The 14,716-nt window shown below is 36.6% G+C and overlaps 1 protein-coding gene across 2 annotated transcripts in view; it reads right to left on the reverse strand.

Moving 5' to 3' along the window:
* Positions 1–6,627, reverse strand: part of gbe1b (glucan (1,4-alpha-), branching enzyme 1b) — a 116,068-nt gene extending 109,441 nt beyond the window's left edge. The window contains exon 1 of one of the 2 annotated variants that reach the window (XM_028044699.1): positions 6,448–6,627. In XM_028044699.1, coding sequence (XP_027900500.1) covers positions 6,448–6,545 — 98 coding nt within the window. In that variant the 5' untranslated portion in view covers positions 6,546–6,627. The remainder of the gene's footprint in view (positions 1–6,447) is intronic. The other variant, XM_028044700.1, reaches the window with a different exon arrangement.
* Between the last annotated feature and the right edge of the window lie 8,089 nt (positions 6,628–14,716).

The following is a 14,716-nucleotide window of genomic DNA, read 5'->3' on the forward strand; positions in this document are numbered from 1 at the left end:
TATATATATGTATATATATATATATAATGAGAAACTTATTCAGTAACGACATAGAAGTCATTGCTTCATATTTCTAGTCAAATTCAGCTCATTTTATTGTATTAAATAGCTTTGTATTTTAACAAAATTTACAGTCTCTCAATAGTATTTCAAATAATATTTGTATCCATCTTTGGGAAATAGCTGAACTCTGTGTCAGGTTAACACACTCCTGGTTGCAAAATGTGAGAATCTAAATATAGAGTGATCGGTTCTGTTTTGATGTGTTGCGTGACTGATGGTGACAGCTGAAGCACAGTGGTGTCAAGTCCATCCGGATCATATGAAGACACACATGAGAAAGCTGTTCAGCCCTTGATCTTAGATCGTATTGGGGTTTACGTCAGGTCATCAGTAAGGAGAGTTTAAAATAACGTCCTTCTGACTGAGGATCGAGGAAGCAAAGGAAGAGGAAGTAGCTTAGTATCTGAACAGAAGTCAATTGCCAAAAAACAAGCTTTTTTGAAGTATTGTGACATAATATAAAGTGGTGACTAACTGACGTCACTCAGCTCAAAACAATTACTCTCACCAAAATGGTACAAGCAGAAAATTCCCTCACTTTTACATCCAAATTTAATCAACCAATCAATTCATATGTTCCTTCTCATGTACTTTTGTGTGTTCAGATAATTACTACAGTAAACCCTCGCCTATTTGCTGTTCAGTATTTGTCGATTCTCTATTCACAAATTTTTCCCTGTAACACAACTCCAATATCTTCATGAAAAATTTGCCTATCCGTGAAGCAAAAACCTGTAAAAATATGTAAGTACAATGTTACTCGGCACACTATTGGCTGGTGTTTGCAAAGCAGCCAGTCCAGCAGCAGAATTCATTTCCATGGCGTTGATTGGCTGTAGAACGGAGACAAGAAAGACTGCATCCATTAGTTTCTTCTTAATTTTTGTAAGGATTTAATCTATTAGTATGGAGGTGATCTTAGTAAAGGGTGATCTTTAACCCCTTTGAATAATAGGAGTCCACTTTACTTAGCAAAACTGTCCTATTAATGAAAATAATAATCAGTTTTGCTCCAAACACACTGCATTACCATTCCAAGCAGATTAACATTAATTGCTGGGGTTTTAGCTTTTGCTGACAGCCCTTTACTTGTATTTGGAGTCCAGTTAGGGAGGGAATGTTAAAAAAAGTATGTGAAATAAACCAAGATGAAGCCAAAATGTAAAAACTTTTTGTGGTTCATGATTTAGTAACTTCTAGACCTACTTTGATCAGCAACACCTAAAAAAAACACACACACACACATTTGTCTTTAGAATACTTTTTTACACAGAGCAGTCCTACACACTGACTGCAAGATGCCCAGGCCCAGTAATAGCAAAACAAGACCAAGTAATTTCTCCTCCACCACTGTGCTTAGAGGTCTGAGGTCTCTGTGGTGATTTGCCTCACAAGACAAATGACCTAATTACAAGAACTTGGGAAAGACAGTGACCAGTCCAAGTAAACCCAAAGGCACGTATTCCATGCTCTGATACTAGGCAAACTAAAAGTGGTACAAATCCTGAACTTGAGATCAACTGGTCCAATTTTAAATATCTGAACTCTAAAAGTGAAGAGACGTGTACTTTTTGTTTAGTGAGTCATTTTAAGATATAAATTGTACTGCAGTTAAAAAAAATACACTACTCAACCCTTCCTGCAGAATTGCGCAAGAGGAAGGTTAAATATTTGAAGCATGTCAACAAAACCGCACATTGTAGCAGTAACATGCAAACAGTCACAGCAGCTGTTTTCACAATCCCTTTCAAAAACCGCATCCCAGTGAAATTAAACAAGAGGAGAAACAAGCAACCACAAAAACTAATTGGGATGAGGGAGTTCTCCTGAAATCAGATTAACTGTGCATAGCGTCTCTGTGTGACGTGAAAGTTGATTAGACCTGAAAAATGGGCAGCGCTGAGCCCTGGGTTGGTGGTGAAATCCAAAAGAATCAATCTTTGTGGTCATAGGTCTCCGTCGGATAAGGCTGCTAAATTCTTGGCACTGGGACTCAGCATGCCACAGCAGCTCAGAAAAGAAAAGAGATTTTGATTTCAGCTTGTGTTTGTGTTATGGTGTTTGGTCTCCAGGGATGAAAACACTGGGAGCTTATCAAGAATTAACCTTGACACAGCAGCAATTCTATATGTAAAATACTTTATGTGCAGCGTTTATCAGCAGGACAGGTGTTGGAGACATGTCTAGTGTGCAGTGAAGCCTAGAAATCCCAAGCTGTGTCTTAGATAGAACTGACATGCTCATCTCTCTGCGAGGCTACAGCCCTGATCGCTGGCTCCAAATACTAAGCAGGTGGTCCCTTACCTGCCACATTAGAAACGAGATCTGACACGGTAATGAAAACACATGAAACTATGTGGTCCCTTAGTGGAGTTTTGAGGCTTAGTTTCACTGAAGGATGACCCAAAATGAGCAGATGCCTCTCTGGGTTATTACTGTCATCTTCTGACTGAGAAACAGGACATCATCAGAAGAGGGTGATTTAACATGAACTGGAAATTAAGTTAAACAACTTCAATGCAATGAGATGAGATAGAACCATTCCTATTCAATCAAGTGTCTAAGGTACGATAATCAGCAGCACAGAATTACATTTCTGGCACAGTTACTCAGCAGTTTTTACAGACAAGCAGATGGTGAGCAAAGAACAAGTCATTTAATGTAAAAAAGTATGAGTAAATTGTAAAGAGTATATTTGTTCATAGTTTTGTTTTAAAAATACATTTGTACATAGTTAAGGAAAACAAATGCATATATAATTGTATTTCTGCTAATGTAAAACTTAGGTTTTGTTATGGTAAACCTAACCTACGGCGTGAGTTCACGTAAATGCCAAAAATTGTCCTTCTTTAGAGCTCACACAGATATACAGATTATTGTTTTATGATTAATGTTTTTAAAAGAGTACATTTGGTCTTTTTTGACTTCTCTTGTTTGTTTTGACTGATTTACATCTCTTATTTCATAATTTATTGAGATCCTGATGCTTCACTTTGGAAATTAAATCATAATTTGGAAATCTAAAAAAATAAAAATTAGGCCTGTCACGATAGCAAATTTTGCTGAGCGATTAATTGTCTCAAAAAATTATTGCGATAAACGATAATATTGTTTGAAGACCTTTTTACACTGATTTAATGGAAATGACTTAATAATGCATGTGATTTCCTGCCAAAGATAGATACACTTTATTTTCAAAAGAATATTTAACACTGGAGCTGATAAACAAAATAAACAAAACAACCAAAAACAAAAATAAAATGGACTCTCAGGCTCCATTAACAATAAATGTACTTGAATAAAAACTAAACAACATAAAGCCAAAGTGGAAATAAATACTGCATTTAACCAAAAGAGTGCAGATTATGAAGTCTGTATACTATGTTGCCCTTCAGTAATAATTAGATTTAAATAGAGAAGATGGGCACATCGACTACATGATGCAATAATTCACACTACATGATTTTTTGCTCCCATTTCTCCCCTTATGACAATCTTAGAACGTTGGTCTTTCTAAGATTGTGTGGTGCGTTACGGTAGATCGTCGTTGCCGCTCCGATCCAAATCAGGGTTTTTCCCCGACTGGGAGCTTTAACTACACCTGTTGAATGCGACGGGTAGCCAATCAGAAAGCGCGGATTCTCCTTAGTGTTTTCTGAGGGGAAATTACGTCGGGGAATCCCAAACAGCTGACACAGCGCAACCCGAAGTCCAGCCGACGTGGAAACAACATTAATGTTTATTCAACATGCAAAGAATATAGAAATGACAAGGGGAGGAGTTGGAGCGAAATTGCTACCAGTTGACAAACCCGGTAACTTTTCAGCTGTTCTTCGTTAACGTGACATAAATAGGTTCTAATGATTTTCATTCAGTCAGGACTTTACGCTGACACTAGCCACATGCATTGCAGGTAGATTGTAGTAAAGCATTGATTAATGTCTGGTTTTAAAATTAGTTTACTGAACTTGTAGCCATTATTCTGTGCCCATTGTTGGACACCACACGGCAGGAACGAACCCGAAAGAACCGTTATACCTAGGATTTCTGTCGGCTAATGTGTGGTCTGTCAGGTTTTAAAAATGGGCCGACAATCGGCGACAGCGCTAAGATCGTGTAGTGTGCGCTGGGCTTTACACTAAGGAAATGAGGAAGGGAGGGTCAGTGGAGAGCACTGGAGTTGAGCCTTTTTTCATTCGGTGTCATCAACAGAAAGAGAAAAAGGCCGGAAGAGACGATAATGCCGATAATTGACATGACGTCGATAGTTTTAATTTATCGTACGATTAATCGATTTATCGTTTATCGCGACAGGCCTAATACAAATGAAAGTTTGCTTATCAAGCAACAGTACTGTCATGAAACATAAATGCATGCTGATTTTCAAAACTATTTGAAAATATCAAGTAGAAAATCCTTATTAACCCCTTGCAAAAAGCTATGAATGTACCAATCACTAGTGCTAGTCACCCCTAACAACTTTAACCCATTGGATTTATTTCAAAAGCACAGCTGCTTTTAGACAAAAAATTAAAACTAAATTATTAGAAATCTGAATAAAATTGTGGGAATAATAATAACAGTTAATCAGCTGTTTTAAGAAAACTTAGAAAATGTTGCCTTAGTTCAGTCTCATTAGGTAACAGAACAGTTTTTAAAGTGAATAATTTGACAGTTTTCCCACTCTAAACTATAGACAGTAAGTTAAGCATCTAGCAAAAATGTAAGTTTATTACATCAAGCCTCAAATCCACCCATCCATATTATTTTTCTTCTGTGATCAACCTATTGTGAAGATTCAAAGTGTCGCCCATAACGTAAAGCTGCAGTGTGTAGCTTTTATAATCATCCATGTACAGAAATTCACTTAAAACCCAACTAATCAGAGCCCCAAGGAGGGTCTTAGTGCTGCTAATCATGTGGTGCTCAATGTCCTGACGACAGAGAAACAACTGACCATCACAGGACAACTGTCTATCTGCCTTTAATGGTGGCCATGCTAACTAGGCTAAGCATTCACGGCAGACTGCGGTGCGAGGAACTAGATGTGGCGTAGCAGACAATAAGGAGGAGGGTGTGACGGTGATTGACAGTGCTAGAATCCTCCTCCTGGTTGGTTGGTTTCTGACCAAGTGGTGCCTTTCTGCAGATGGTCAGTGGGACCACGGGGTCCAAATATAAAACAAGACAGATTGCATGTCTCTTTACAAATATGCAAAAAACATAATGTTTGTAAAACTACTTACATACTGCAGCTTTAAACCACAAACCTCGCAAAAACAGGTTGGTTTTGATAGCGGTGTAGAAGTTTGATGGGTGTTAAATGTTTTGAGATAAGTAACACACAAATTTAAGGCAAACATTTCCAGGGATTTTCAGAACAACATGGTTCTATTTACATACAATTATTCAGGGCTACCATAGTAAAGAGGGACTAAATGCAAATGCACACCACACCTTTCAGATTTTTTGTAAGTAACAAAAACATGCAATGCTTTACTTCCACATTTAAACACTACTTTGTGATAATTAACCAGTTAGAATAACAGCAAAATATAATGCAATTTGAGAGCTTGAGAGGAAAAAATGCAATGGTGCTAAAAAGACTGCAGGACCTTTTAAGACATCTGAGAAAGAGGAGTAACTGACGCCATGAAATAATTGCTAAATATTGCCAAACAGCCTGTCAGTTGAGCTTAATCCAAACACAGTCTTCCACTTCATGCATGAGTCCAAGTCTAAATTTGTTTCAATGTCAACTCTGGGTTAAAAGGAGCAAATTGTGTAACACACTCTGCACCGAGCAGAGGTCAGTGGGAATGCAGGAGCTACAGCACTGCAAGTGGCTGCAGCTGCATACCCAAAACTCTGCACAGCAATTTGATGTTTGTTCACACATCAAAACAACATCAGACACACTGTGCATGAGGCAGCAGTGTGAACATTAGCGCCGCCTCAGCACATCACCTGACTGAAGCACGTCGGACACTTCAGCTGTCACACACAGGAAGTTAAAACGACTTGCGCTTTTTCTGCAACTTGTCACGCAAAATGAAGCTTTTCTGGCAGTTTTTCATTACTTTCCTATGGGCTGCAGTCATATCTGAATGCCAGCTGGTAAGAGCAGGGTGATGAAGAGGGGGAGGGTTGAAAGGTTAGCCCACTGTGCATGAGGGGGAATGGAGCTCGGTGCTACTTGTCATTCGTGCCGTGGCCACAGAAGGAGACGTTCTATTGCACAATGATCGAGTTTTGAATGTCAGATGTGTTTTATGTGTTTCAAGACACGGATGCAAGGTAAGCATGGCTCTTTCCTCGCTTTAGCGGGGGTCTTGGCTTTGACACGCTGTGCACAGAAACCGAAGTGTGAGTCGGCTGATTTACCTCCTCCTGAAGTCGTTCTCGTAGTTTTTGAGGTTAGGGTCAGTCTGGAGAAGGTTGTTGAATTCGGGAATTGAGACGTTATCCTCATGGTCTTCCATGGTTTCTGCAGCCAGACGAAACCAATCGAGCACCGACCGCTCCGGAGATGACACTGACAGAACGGGAAAGAGAGGGGAGGGGAGGGGACGTGTTTAGGGCTTCTAGTAACCGGAGCCCCGCAGCGAATCACGCTGCTTCTTTGCCAGAGCCCATCCCACCACACAGGGCTTAGTTTACAACAGACCGGAAGCCTGACAGCTGATCCTGTCTGATGTTCTGCTCTGTGTCTTTAAGAAGCCGCTCCAAAGGAATATAAGTCGATGTATTGACCCCTTTGCAATGGATTTGATTATTGTTTTATAAACTACAGTACCGAAACTTTAAAAAGGCCTCCAGCTATAGATAAATATGACATTCTTAGTAGCAAATTAAACATTGTTGCACATTATCATAACAATTCAAATTTTGTTCTCAAGAATGGCATTGGACATAAGAGTGGAATAGGACAGTTATTCGCAGGTGCATCTTAATAAATTAGAATATCATCCTTAATTTCAAATGTATTTTTTTCAAAAGTAGTATTTCAGAAGAGCAGAAGAAATCTTATGTTTTTTTGAACAATAATATTTGTTAATCTGTTGCTAAGAGATGAGCACGGTTTCTGGTAACCAAGTGCCACAAAGTAAACATCTGATTTTTACTTTTGCAAAATCTACCAACTTTAAATTTCTTGTGTCTAAGCAGACAAGCAGTATTTCAAAAATAGATTGTTTTATAAACAATAATATTACTTGTTAATAATTTGGTGTTAAGAGATGGTAATGAACTGTCAAAGTATACATCAGATTTTTACTTTTGTGTTGAATGTCTGTTTTATAATATATTTATCACCAATGACAAAAAAAATGGACTTTTCTGAAAAATTGACCAACTGCACAATTCTTGTTAAGTAGTAAGTAGTGTAAGATACTATTTCAAAAGAGCATAAGAAATGTTATGTTTTTTGAACAATAACAATATTTGTTAACCTGTTGCTAAGAGATGAGCGCGTTTGCAAAATTTACCAACTGTAAATGTCTTGTGTCTAAGCAGATAAGCAGTATGTCACAAGAGCGTGTGTTTTGTAAACTATTTGGTGTTAAGAGATGAGTGTTTTGTTTCTTGTAACGAATTGCCACAAAGTATAAATCAGATTTTTACTTTTGCATTGAATGGCAGCATTTAGGCTAACATTAGCATTTTGGCTAATTTCAGCTTGTACACTAATTTTAACATACTAAATGAAGTAAGTCCATGTTGCTCAACATGCTTATGACTTTCCACATGCTATTGAGTACATTGTAGTTTATTTTAGCATTGATGCTAATTTTTTAGCCTCAGAATGCTGGGTTCCAACCGACAGTCACACTTTGGCAGGCCCCGTTTAAATTTCTTCAGTAATTTTCTAGTTATACATTTATTGCACACATCACTTTATATTTAAAACATTTATTTAATTTAATATTGATGTATTTATTTAATTTATTGAAATTATCCAATTTTAATCAGTTAATTTGGTTAATCAGGTCTTAGTACATGAAACCCATAAATGAAGTTTCTCAAAGCAAATAAAAATCTATTTATTTAATGTTATTAGATGGTTGGACACCCTTTGAGAAGACTACTGACTTAACTAGTTGCCCAACAATCACTGCTAAAGGAGCTGCATGTGTAGAGAGTGCTGTGCACAGTTTTGGAAAGTTGATTGAAAGAAAAATGTGATTTAGAAAAACATGCCAAAGTGTTGAGAAGACTGTGAAGCAAAGCCCACTCAAAAGTTCTAATATTCAACTTAATATTCTTTAAGCTATTAGTCAAATAAAACAGTTCCATTCAGCCTCATTTTTGTATTTAATCATTTAGAAATGCATGTTTTAAAAACAGACATCTCAATGATCAAATGAGGAAGTTATTTAGCAACATTGATTAAATATTTGCACTGTTTTTACCTGTATATTTTTCTAGTTCCTGCTATAAATTAATTGCTAAACAGACTACATGTTAGGGTATTTTACACTTTGTTCAAATGCATGATTTATTTTCATTTCTGTAATTGGTAATCATTATGTGCACTATCTGATGTTAACAATCTTTCAACATTTGTTTCTGTTTTATTTGTTTTTCTATTTAAGGATGTATTCATGTCTATGTAATGTATGAACATTTCAGTACTTTATGGACGTATGTCATGTGCAATTTTAATGTAAAGAAAAAGAGAAAGCCACTCTCGACCACATTTAGGTGGACGTCTTTTTACCCTTCACTGTTCAAATGCAATGTCATGTTGCTTAGAGAGAATATGTCTTCTAAGTTTATGCAATAAAATGTTGCTGGAGATAGGTTTACAGAGTTAAAATTTCCCTTGATATATCTGACTTGCCGTTGAGCCATCTAATGCATCCGATACTATTTATGAAAAACCAGCAACATTGATTTGTTCAAAGTTGACTTTAAGAAGTGTTTGTTCAGTGTCAAAGTTTACCATCATGTAACTGGGTAAAGTGGACTATAACACAGAGCTGACATGGATGTCTGCTTAGTGTAGAATATTATCTACAAATCCATTGAATAAATGGGCTTAATATGTTCGTTCTTAAAAGTCAAGTCTTAAAATTCAGCAGCTACTCCATTGTCCCTTCCTCCTATTACTGTTGTAAGAGGCACATATTTCCAAACTGACTGCTCAAATTATTCTAATCTTATTCTTTATTGCCACAACAGATCTCCCCACAAACCTCTTCAGAATTGAGATGACAAAGTTATTGAATTCAAGATGATAACCTTGCAATAATTTAGATTAAGTCCCTCTTTGGAGGAGGCTGATAAATATGCATGCTGCCTGAAGACACAGAGCAGCTCCTGAGGAGTGTTGTCCTTGTCACAAAATGAAACCGTCCTAGCTAAAGGTCAGAAAGTGAGTGTCATTCTAAAGAGCCATCTGTTGGTAATAGATGGAACAAGGGTGTTGCTGTCTGCCACAGAAGGTTGTGCCAATAAATGCTGTCTCTATGATTCACGGCTAAATAACAAATGTTTACAAGTAAATGTGAAAAAGCACAGAAGCCAAGGACAATGACTGACAAAAATGTTAGATTTAGCTGAAGGATCATAACCTGAGAAGATGTGGCGAGGAACTGCTGATCTTTTTTTTTCTTTTTTGTTGCTGAGAAAGACTAAACTTTTCTCAGTTTAATTTTCCACATATAATAGAGTCTACAATTCTAAAAGGGCACTTATCTCTGACTTCAGATATCTGAAAATTAATCAGCACCTTTTACACCTTCCCTTCTTACGCAGAAAAAATATTTATTTTTACTAATTTGAATCCACATATTAAAGCTGACTGGCTATTATTTTTATAATAGATTATTTACAATAAATGTTTGTAATTAAATAAAAAGATAAATCCAACAATTTAATATATGTTTAAAATGTCCTTTATTAACCTATGAGTACAACATAGAATCTGCCTGACTAAAAGCACACAGTGATGGTAGGTGCCTTGCTGTCTTGGTGCTGCTGGACCGCACAATGACTTTTGACTCTGTTGATCAGTCTGTCCTTCTGTCTTGTTTACACCACTAGGTTTGGATTCGTCTCTCTGCACTTAAATTATTTAAGTCTTATTTCACAGTCTGGTACTTGAGTGTCTTCTTCTAGCACTCCTCTGTCATGTGGGATGCCACAGGGTTTCATTTTTGGTCTGCTCCTTTTCCCCTTTATCTGCTGCCACTTAAAACAACTGCATCACTTTTCCTTTCACTGCTATGCAAATCCTATGCTGAGATCAACTTAATTAAAATAACATCCACATCTGGCCACCACAATAGCACCAAACACCAGATAAGATCAGAATGCATAGAACACACATTGAATTTAAGTCTGTTTCATTGATTTTTCACCACATCCTATGTGGTGTTCCAATGAATCTTGACATCATTTCCAGCATCCCTCTGACCTCAAACCAACAAATTATTGCTTTGTGAAAATATTTACAAAACATTTTCGGAAAGCAGTTCTTCAGCATTTCTCTATTCTAAAGAACTGAGAAGTGCATGTGGGAATGAGCCCCATCGGATTTGATGTTTTGAGCACATCCGCTTCGTAGTACTGAACCCTACACCCACAGCGGCAATCAGAGAGGCATATCAGACATGCAAAACACAGCCAAAATGCCATTTCTGTGTGACTTAATAGGAGCTGACACAATCCACCTTCTCATTCAACTAAAGTGACACTAGTACACAAACCCACTGCACTGATGTCATTTGTAATAAAGAAAATATAATTAGTTCTTCAATACCTGTAATTATTTATGAAAGCATTATTGTTCACCCAGGCTGAGAGAATTACTTTCCAGAGTGTTCAGCAAATATGAGATCCCTCCAAGGCAAATAAGTAATAGTTGCTAGAAGATTTAACAGGGGGATGTCAATAAGTGGTATAAATATTTCAAAAAGTGCTTGCTTTAATAAAATAGTTATATGAATTGACTCAAAAACAACACAAAGCTAAACAATTATTTATTTTTGGAAAACAACAGAGATAAGAAATCAAGTGTTATGGGCCAAAAGAAGAGAAATGTGAGATGAAATTGAGATGGTATTTCTTGCTTTTTCTATCTTTCTGAAAAGCGGTCAAAATACAAACCACACTCACGTCTCACCACATTCAACCTTTAGTTAAAGTTTCCATTTTCTAAATGTGAGCAAAACACATCTTTAATTAATTGGAATTCCATTTACAGACAAAAGGCTTCTTACATGTAAGAGATGAATCCCTGCTTTCAAAAACCGTTTCAAAACTAGCGATGACAGTTTGATGTGATTAAAAAAATGCAAAACTCTTTGAAAGGACAAATGTGAAAGTAAATATCATTATGTTATGAAGGAGGAAGAATATTCTAATTATTCTCAAATTAAATAAAACAACATTCAATACTGTCTTTTTTTTTTTTTTTGCTATTTGCCACAACTTAACATGTGCTGCACAACAAGACCAGATTTACAGTAAGAGCCATAGTGAAATGGTTTAGATGTGTTACAATGGCCTAGTCATATCTACATAAAACTGTAAACATGGACTTTTAAAATTTTGCTTTGTTTCATAATTAGTGATAATGTGATAATAAATAAATAAATACAATGCTTATGACTGCTTTTGTTCGGCTCTATACGTACAGTACCTGTCCCAGAACTATTCTTTTTTTCTTTAGTTATGGCACTGTATATGTACAGAGAACATGATTTGAGGATGTCTATGAGTTGGCATCCCAGATGTTCGCAGCTGAATATTTTATTCAGGGAGCAGCTTTTCCAGGCACGCAACATCTTCAGACTCCAGCTGTCATACAGGAGTTGAGTCAGCTCCTCTGTTTGTGAGCTGGTTGAAAAAAAAGCTACGGCATGCGTATCAACACAAATACATCAGTTGAACTAAGCATAGGCATAAGGAAGTGGCTCTGTAATTGCAAACATCCGGCAGCGTGATTAGTTTTCATTCTCTGTATCTCAAATTGCTTCTGAATTGAAAAGCTGTGGAACAGTTGGACATATTACCTAAATCCTCATTATGTTTCTGAGTGGTTTGTGGTTTACAGTGCATGAAAGTCTAAAAAAAATATTCATGTAACAGCTTATTTTTTTTGAATCAACTGCTTTAAAATGGAATGACATAAAACTGTTTAAATGTTTTTTTAAAGGTTTCAGTGACATGTTTAAAATGCCCTTAGATGTATTCATGCCCTTAGAACCATAACACATTTTGTCAGCAATCACAAACTTTAATATATTTCACAGGGATTTTATGTGATGAACGAACTCATAGCAGTGTATTATTATTAATTCTTACCCTGAACTCATTATTCAGTGTGTGCACGGCAGGAGATGTTAAGGTCTGATAGGAGTGTAACCAGAATTTCTCTGTCTTGCGCAGAGACTGGTTTTTCTAATTACAAAATGAGATAGTTTAAACCATTCTCTTATTATTTCACAGTTTTAATTATTACTGATTAATGTCACCCTTTGAAATGACTTTAGTCTTTCATGCAATGGTTATGAGGTTTTTGATAAAAATGTTTATATGGGCAGTTTGATTTTTTTAAAAAGATATTTTAAGTGATGTTTTATTGGGATAAGGACTTTGGGTCATTTTAGAAGAATACAATAGAAAAGAAATATCCTTAATCATCCCTCAGAGGAGAAGTGTAGGCGTACCTCCAGCAAAGTTACAGGCATATGGAAGCATGCAGATTTACATAACAGGTAAAAATTCAAAGGTGAAAATTTACTACAAGTAAATTTCTCAAAAGAAAAATATTGTGCAGTTCTGAAAATAACATTCTTGGTTTCAAGTAACATGCAACTAAGTAGGATAATTTAAAAAATACAAAATGCGTATGTGTAGTGGGTCACATGCCAGTGAGTCCTTGTGTGGAAGGGCAATCAACATAAAATCAAACCTAATTAAATATGTGAATTACAAACTGCAGACTCCATACCGGATCGGTCGAAGGCCAGGTTAACAACGACCGCCATTGGTGCTGTTAACCGACAGGGTGCTGCTGGAATTTGGACTACTGTTGGTCTACAGAGGAGGAAATGGAGATTTTCTCATACAAAGTTTCTTAATGGTCTGATGATATCTGGATTATTATTTATTTCATTGTCACTGCAAGTTGTTCCTATATTTTATCTTTAAATGTCTGGAACTGAATAAATATATTTGTTTTATTAACAATAAGTAATAAAATATTATCTATTAACTTTAGATAATATTATCTATTATATATTCAGGATTAGGATTATTCAGGATTAGTAGAAAACAAAGTGTTTCTACTAATAGAAACACTTTGTTTCTATTAGTAGTACTTGGTGATTTCTTCTATAGATGTTATGTTCTTGAGCTGACTGAAAATACTATGATTGTGATCATTCCCCATGAAGATAAAAATATTCTTAGCCAACTAATACATTTGTTGTTTGTTAAATATAGGAGACTAATTTATTAATTGATTATACAATAGTATTAATTTGTATAGCGCTTTTCCAGACATTTTGACCACTCAAAGCACTTTACACTAGAGTCACATTCACCCATTTGCACACACAAACATTCATACACCGACACACAGATTGGTAGGCAATGTGGGGTTAAGTACCTTGCCCAGAGGCACATTGACATGTGGCAGGAGGAAGCTGGTATCGAACCTACAACCTTCCGATCGCAAGATGACTACTCTACCCACAGTCGCCCCATTAACATAACACTAACACAATTTTCCAACCACCACACCATTTAGAGATATGTGTTGGTCAAGTAAAATCCTTTCAAAAACACTACTGTGAAGTTTGGGGGTTAATGTTATAAAATGACGTTAAAAGATGGGGAAAGGTTAATGATGTATGAGTACTTTTGCATGGCACTGTGTGTCAGTATGATGTTGGTCTCCATTTGCTGGTAATAAAATCAGATGTCAGCCATTAGTGTGCTGAAATACTGCAATCTGCACAGTTTCTTTGAAAGGTGGACAGCCGTCCTCAATGAATGCCACCAAGTGAGAAGGTTAACACAGAGCAATAAATGGAACCAGAGAGAATGGAAATGAAGCTAATGAGAGGCGATAAGATTCACTCCAGTCTTCAATTTCAAGCATGGAGTAGCTGGGATCTCAGAAAGGACAAGAGACAGACATGAGGATGGAGATCTTTAATGAGAGACATTTACAGAGGGCAAAAGAGATACTGGTGTGTCAGGCAGAACAAAAAGCCCACGCTGACAATAATTTCTGATTCTGTGAAGTATTATTTTGAGGAGTTTAAACGTTCCAAATGATATGTCATGCTGTCACATACAAAGACTAATCTGAATAATTCAAAATCGTGGATTTGGCTAATGAAAAAAAAAAAAAGGAAATAATGCCCCAGTGAGTGGTATCCGTTGACGTCATACTCACTGATATGGGTTGAGGCCACACAGAAGTAAGCAGAACTCATTGTCGGATTCAGGATTTTTTTTTTTGGCAAAACTCATTTATGAATTTCAGTCTCGTCAGCCCCCTGAGAAGAAGTGAATTGTTAACACCTGACCTCACAATATAAAAGGGCCAAATGGTTTAAATCAAGCAGAAGGGGCTCTGGGGACGGCGTCAAAGGAAGAGGGTGAAAAGGGACGAATTTCAACTCGGTTTCAG

This window comes from Xiphophorus couchianus, chromosome 18 (genome assembly GCF_001444195.1).
Source record: "Xiphophorus couchianus chromosome 18, X_couchianus-1.0, whole genome shotgun sequence".
NCBI lineage: Eukaryota > Metazoa > Chordata > Actinopteri > Cyprinodontiformes > Poeciliidae > Xiphophorus > Xiphophorus couchianus.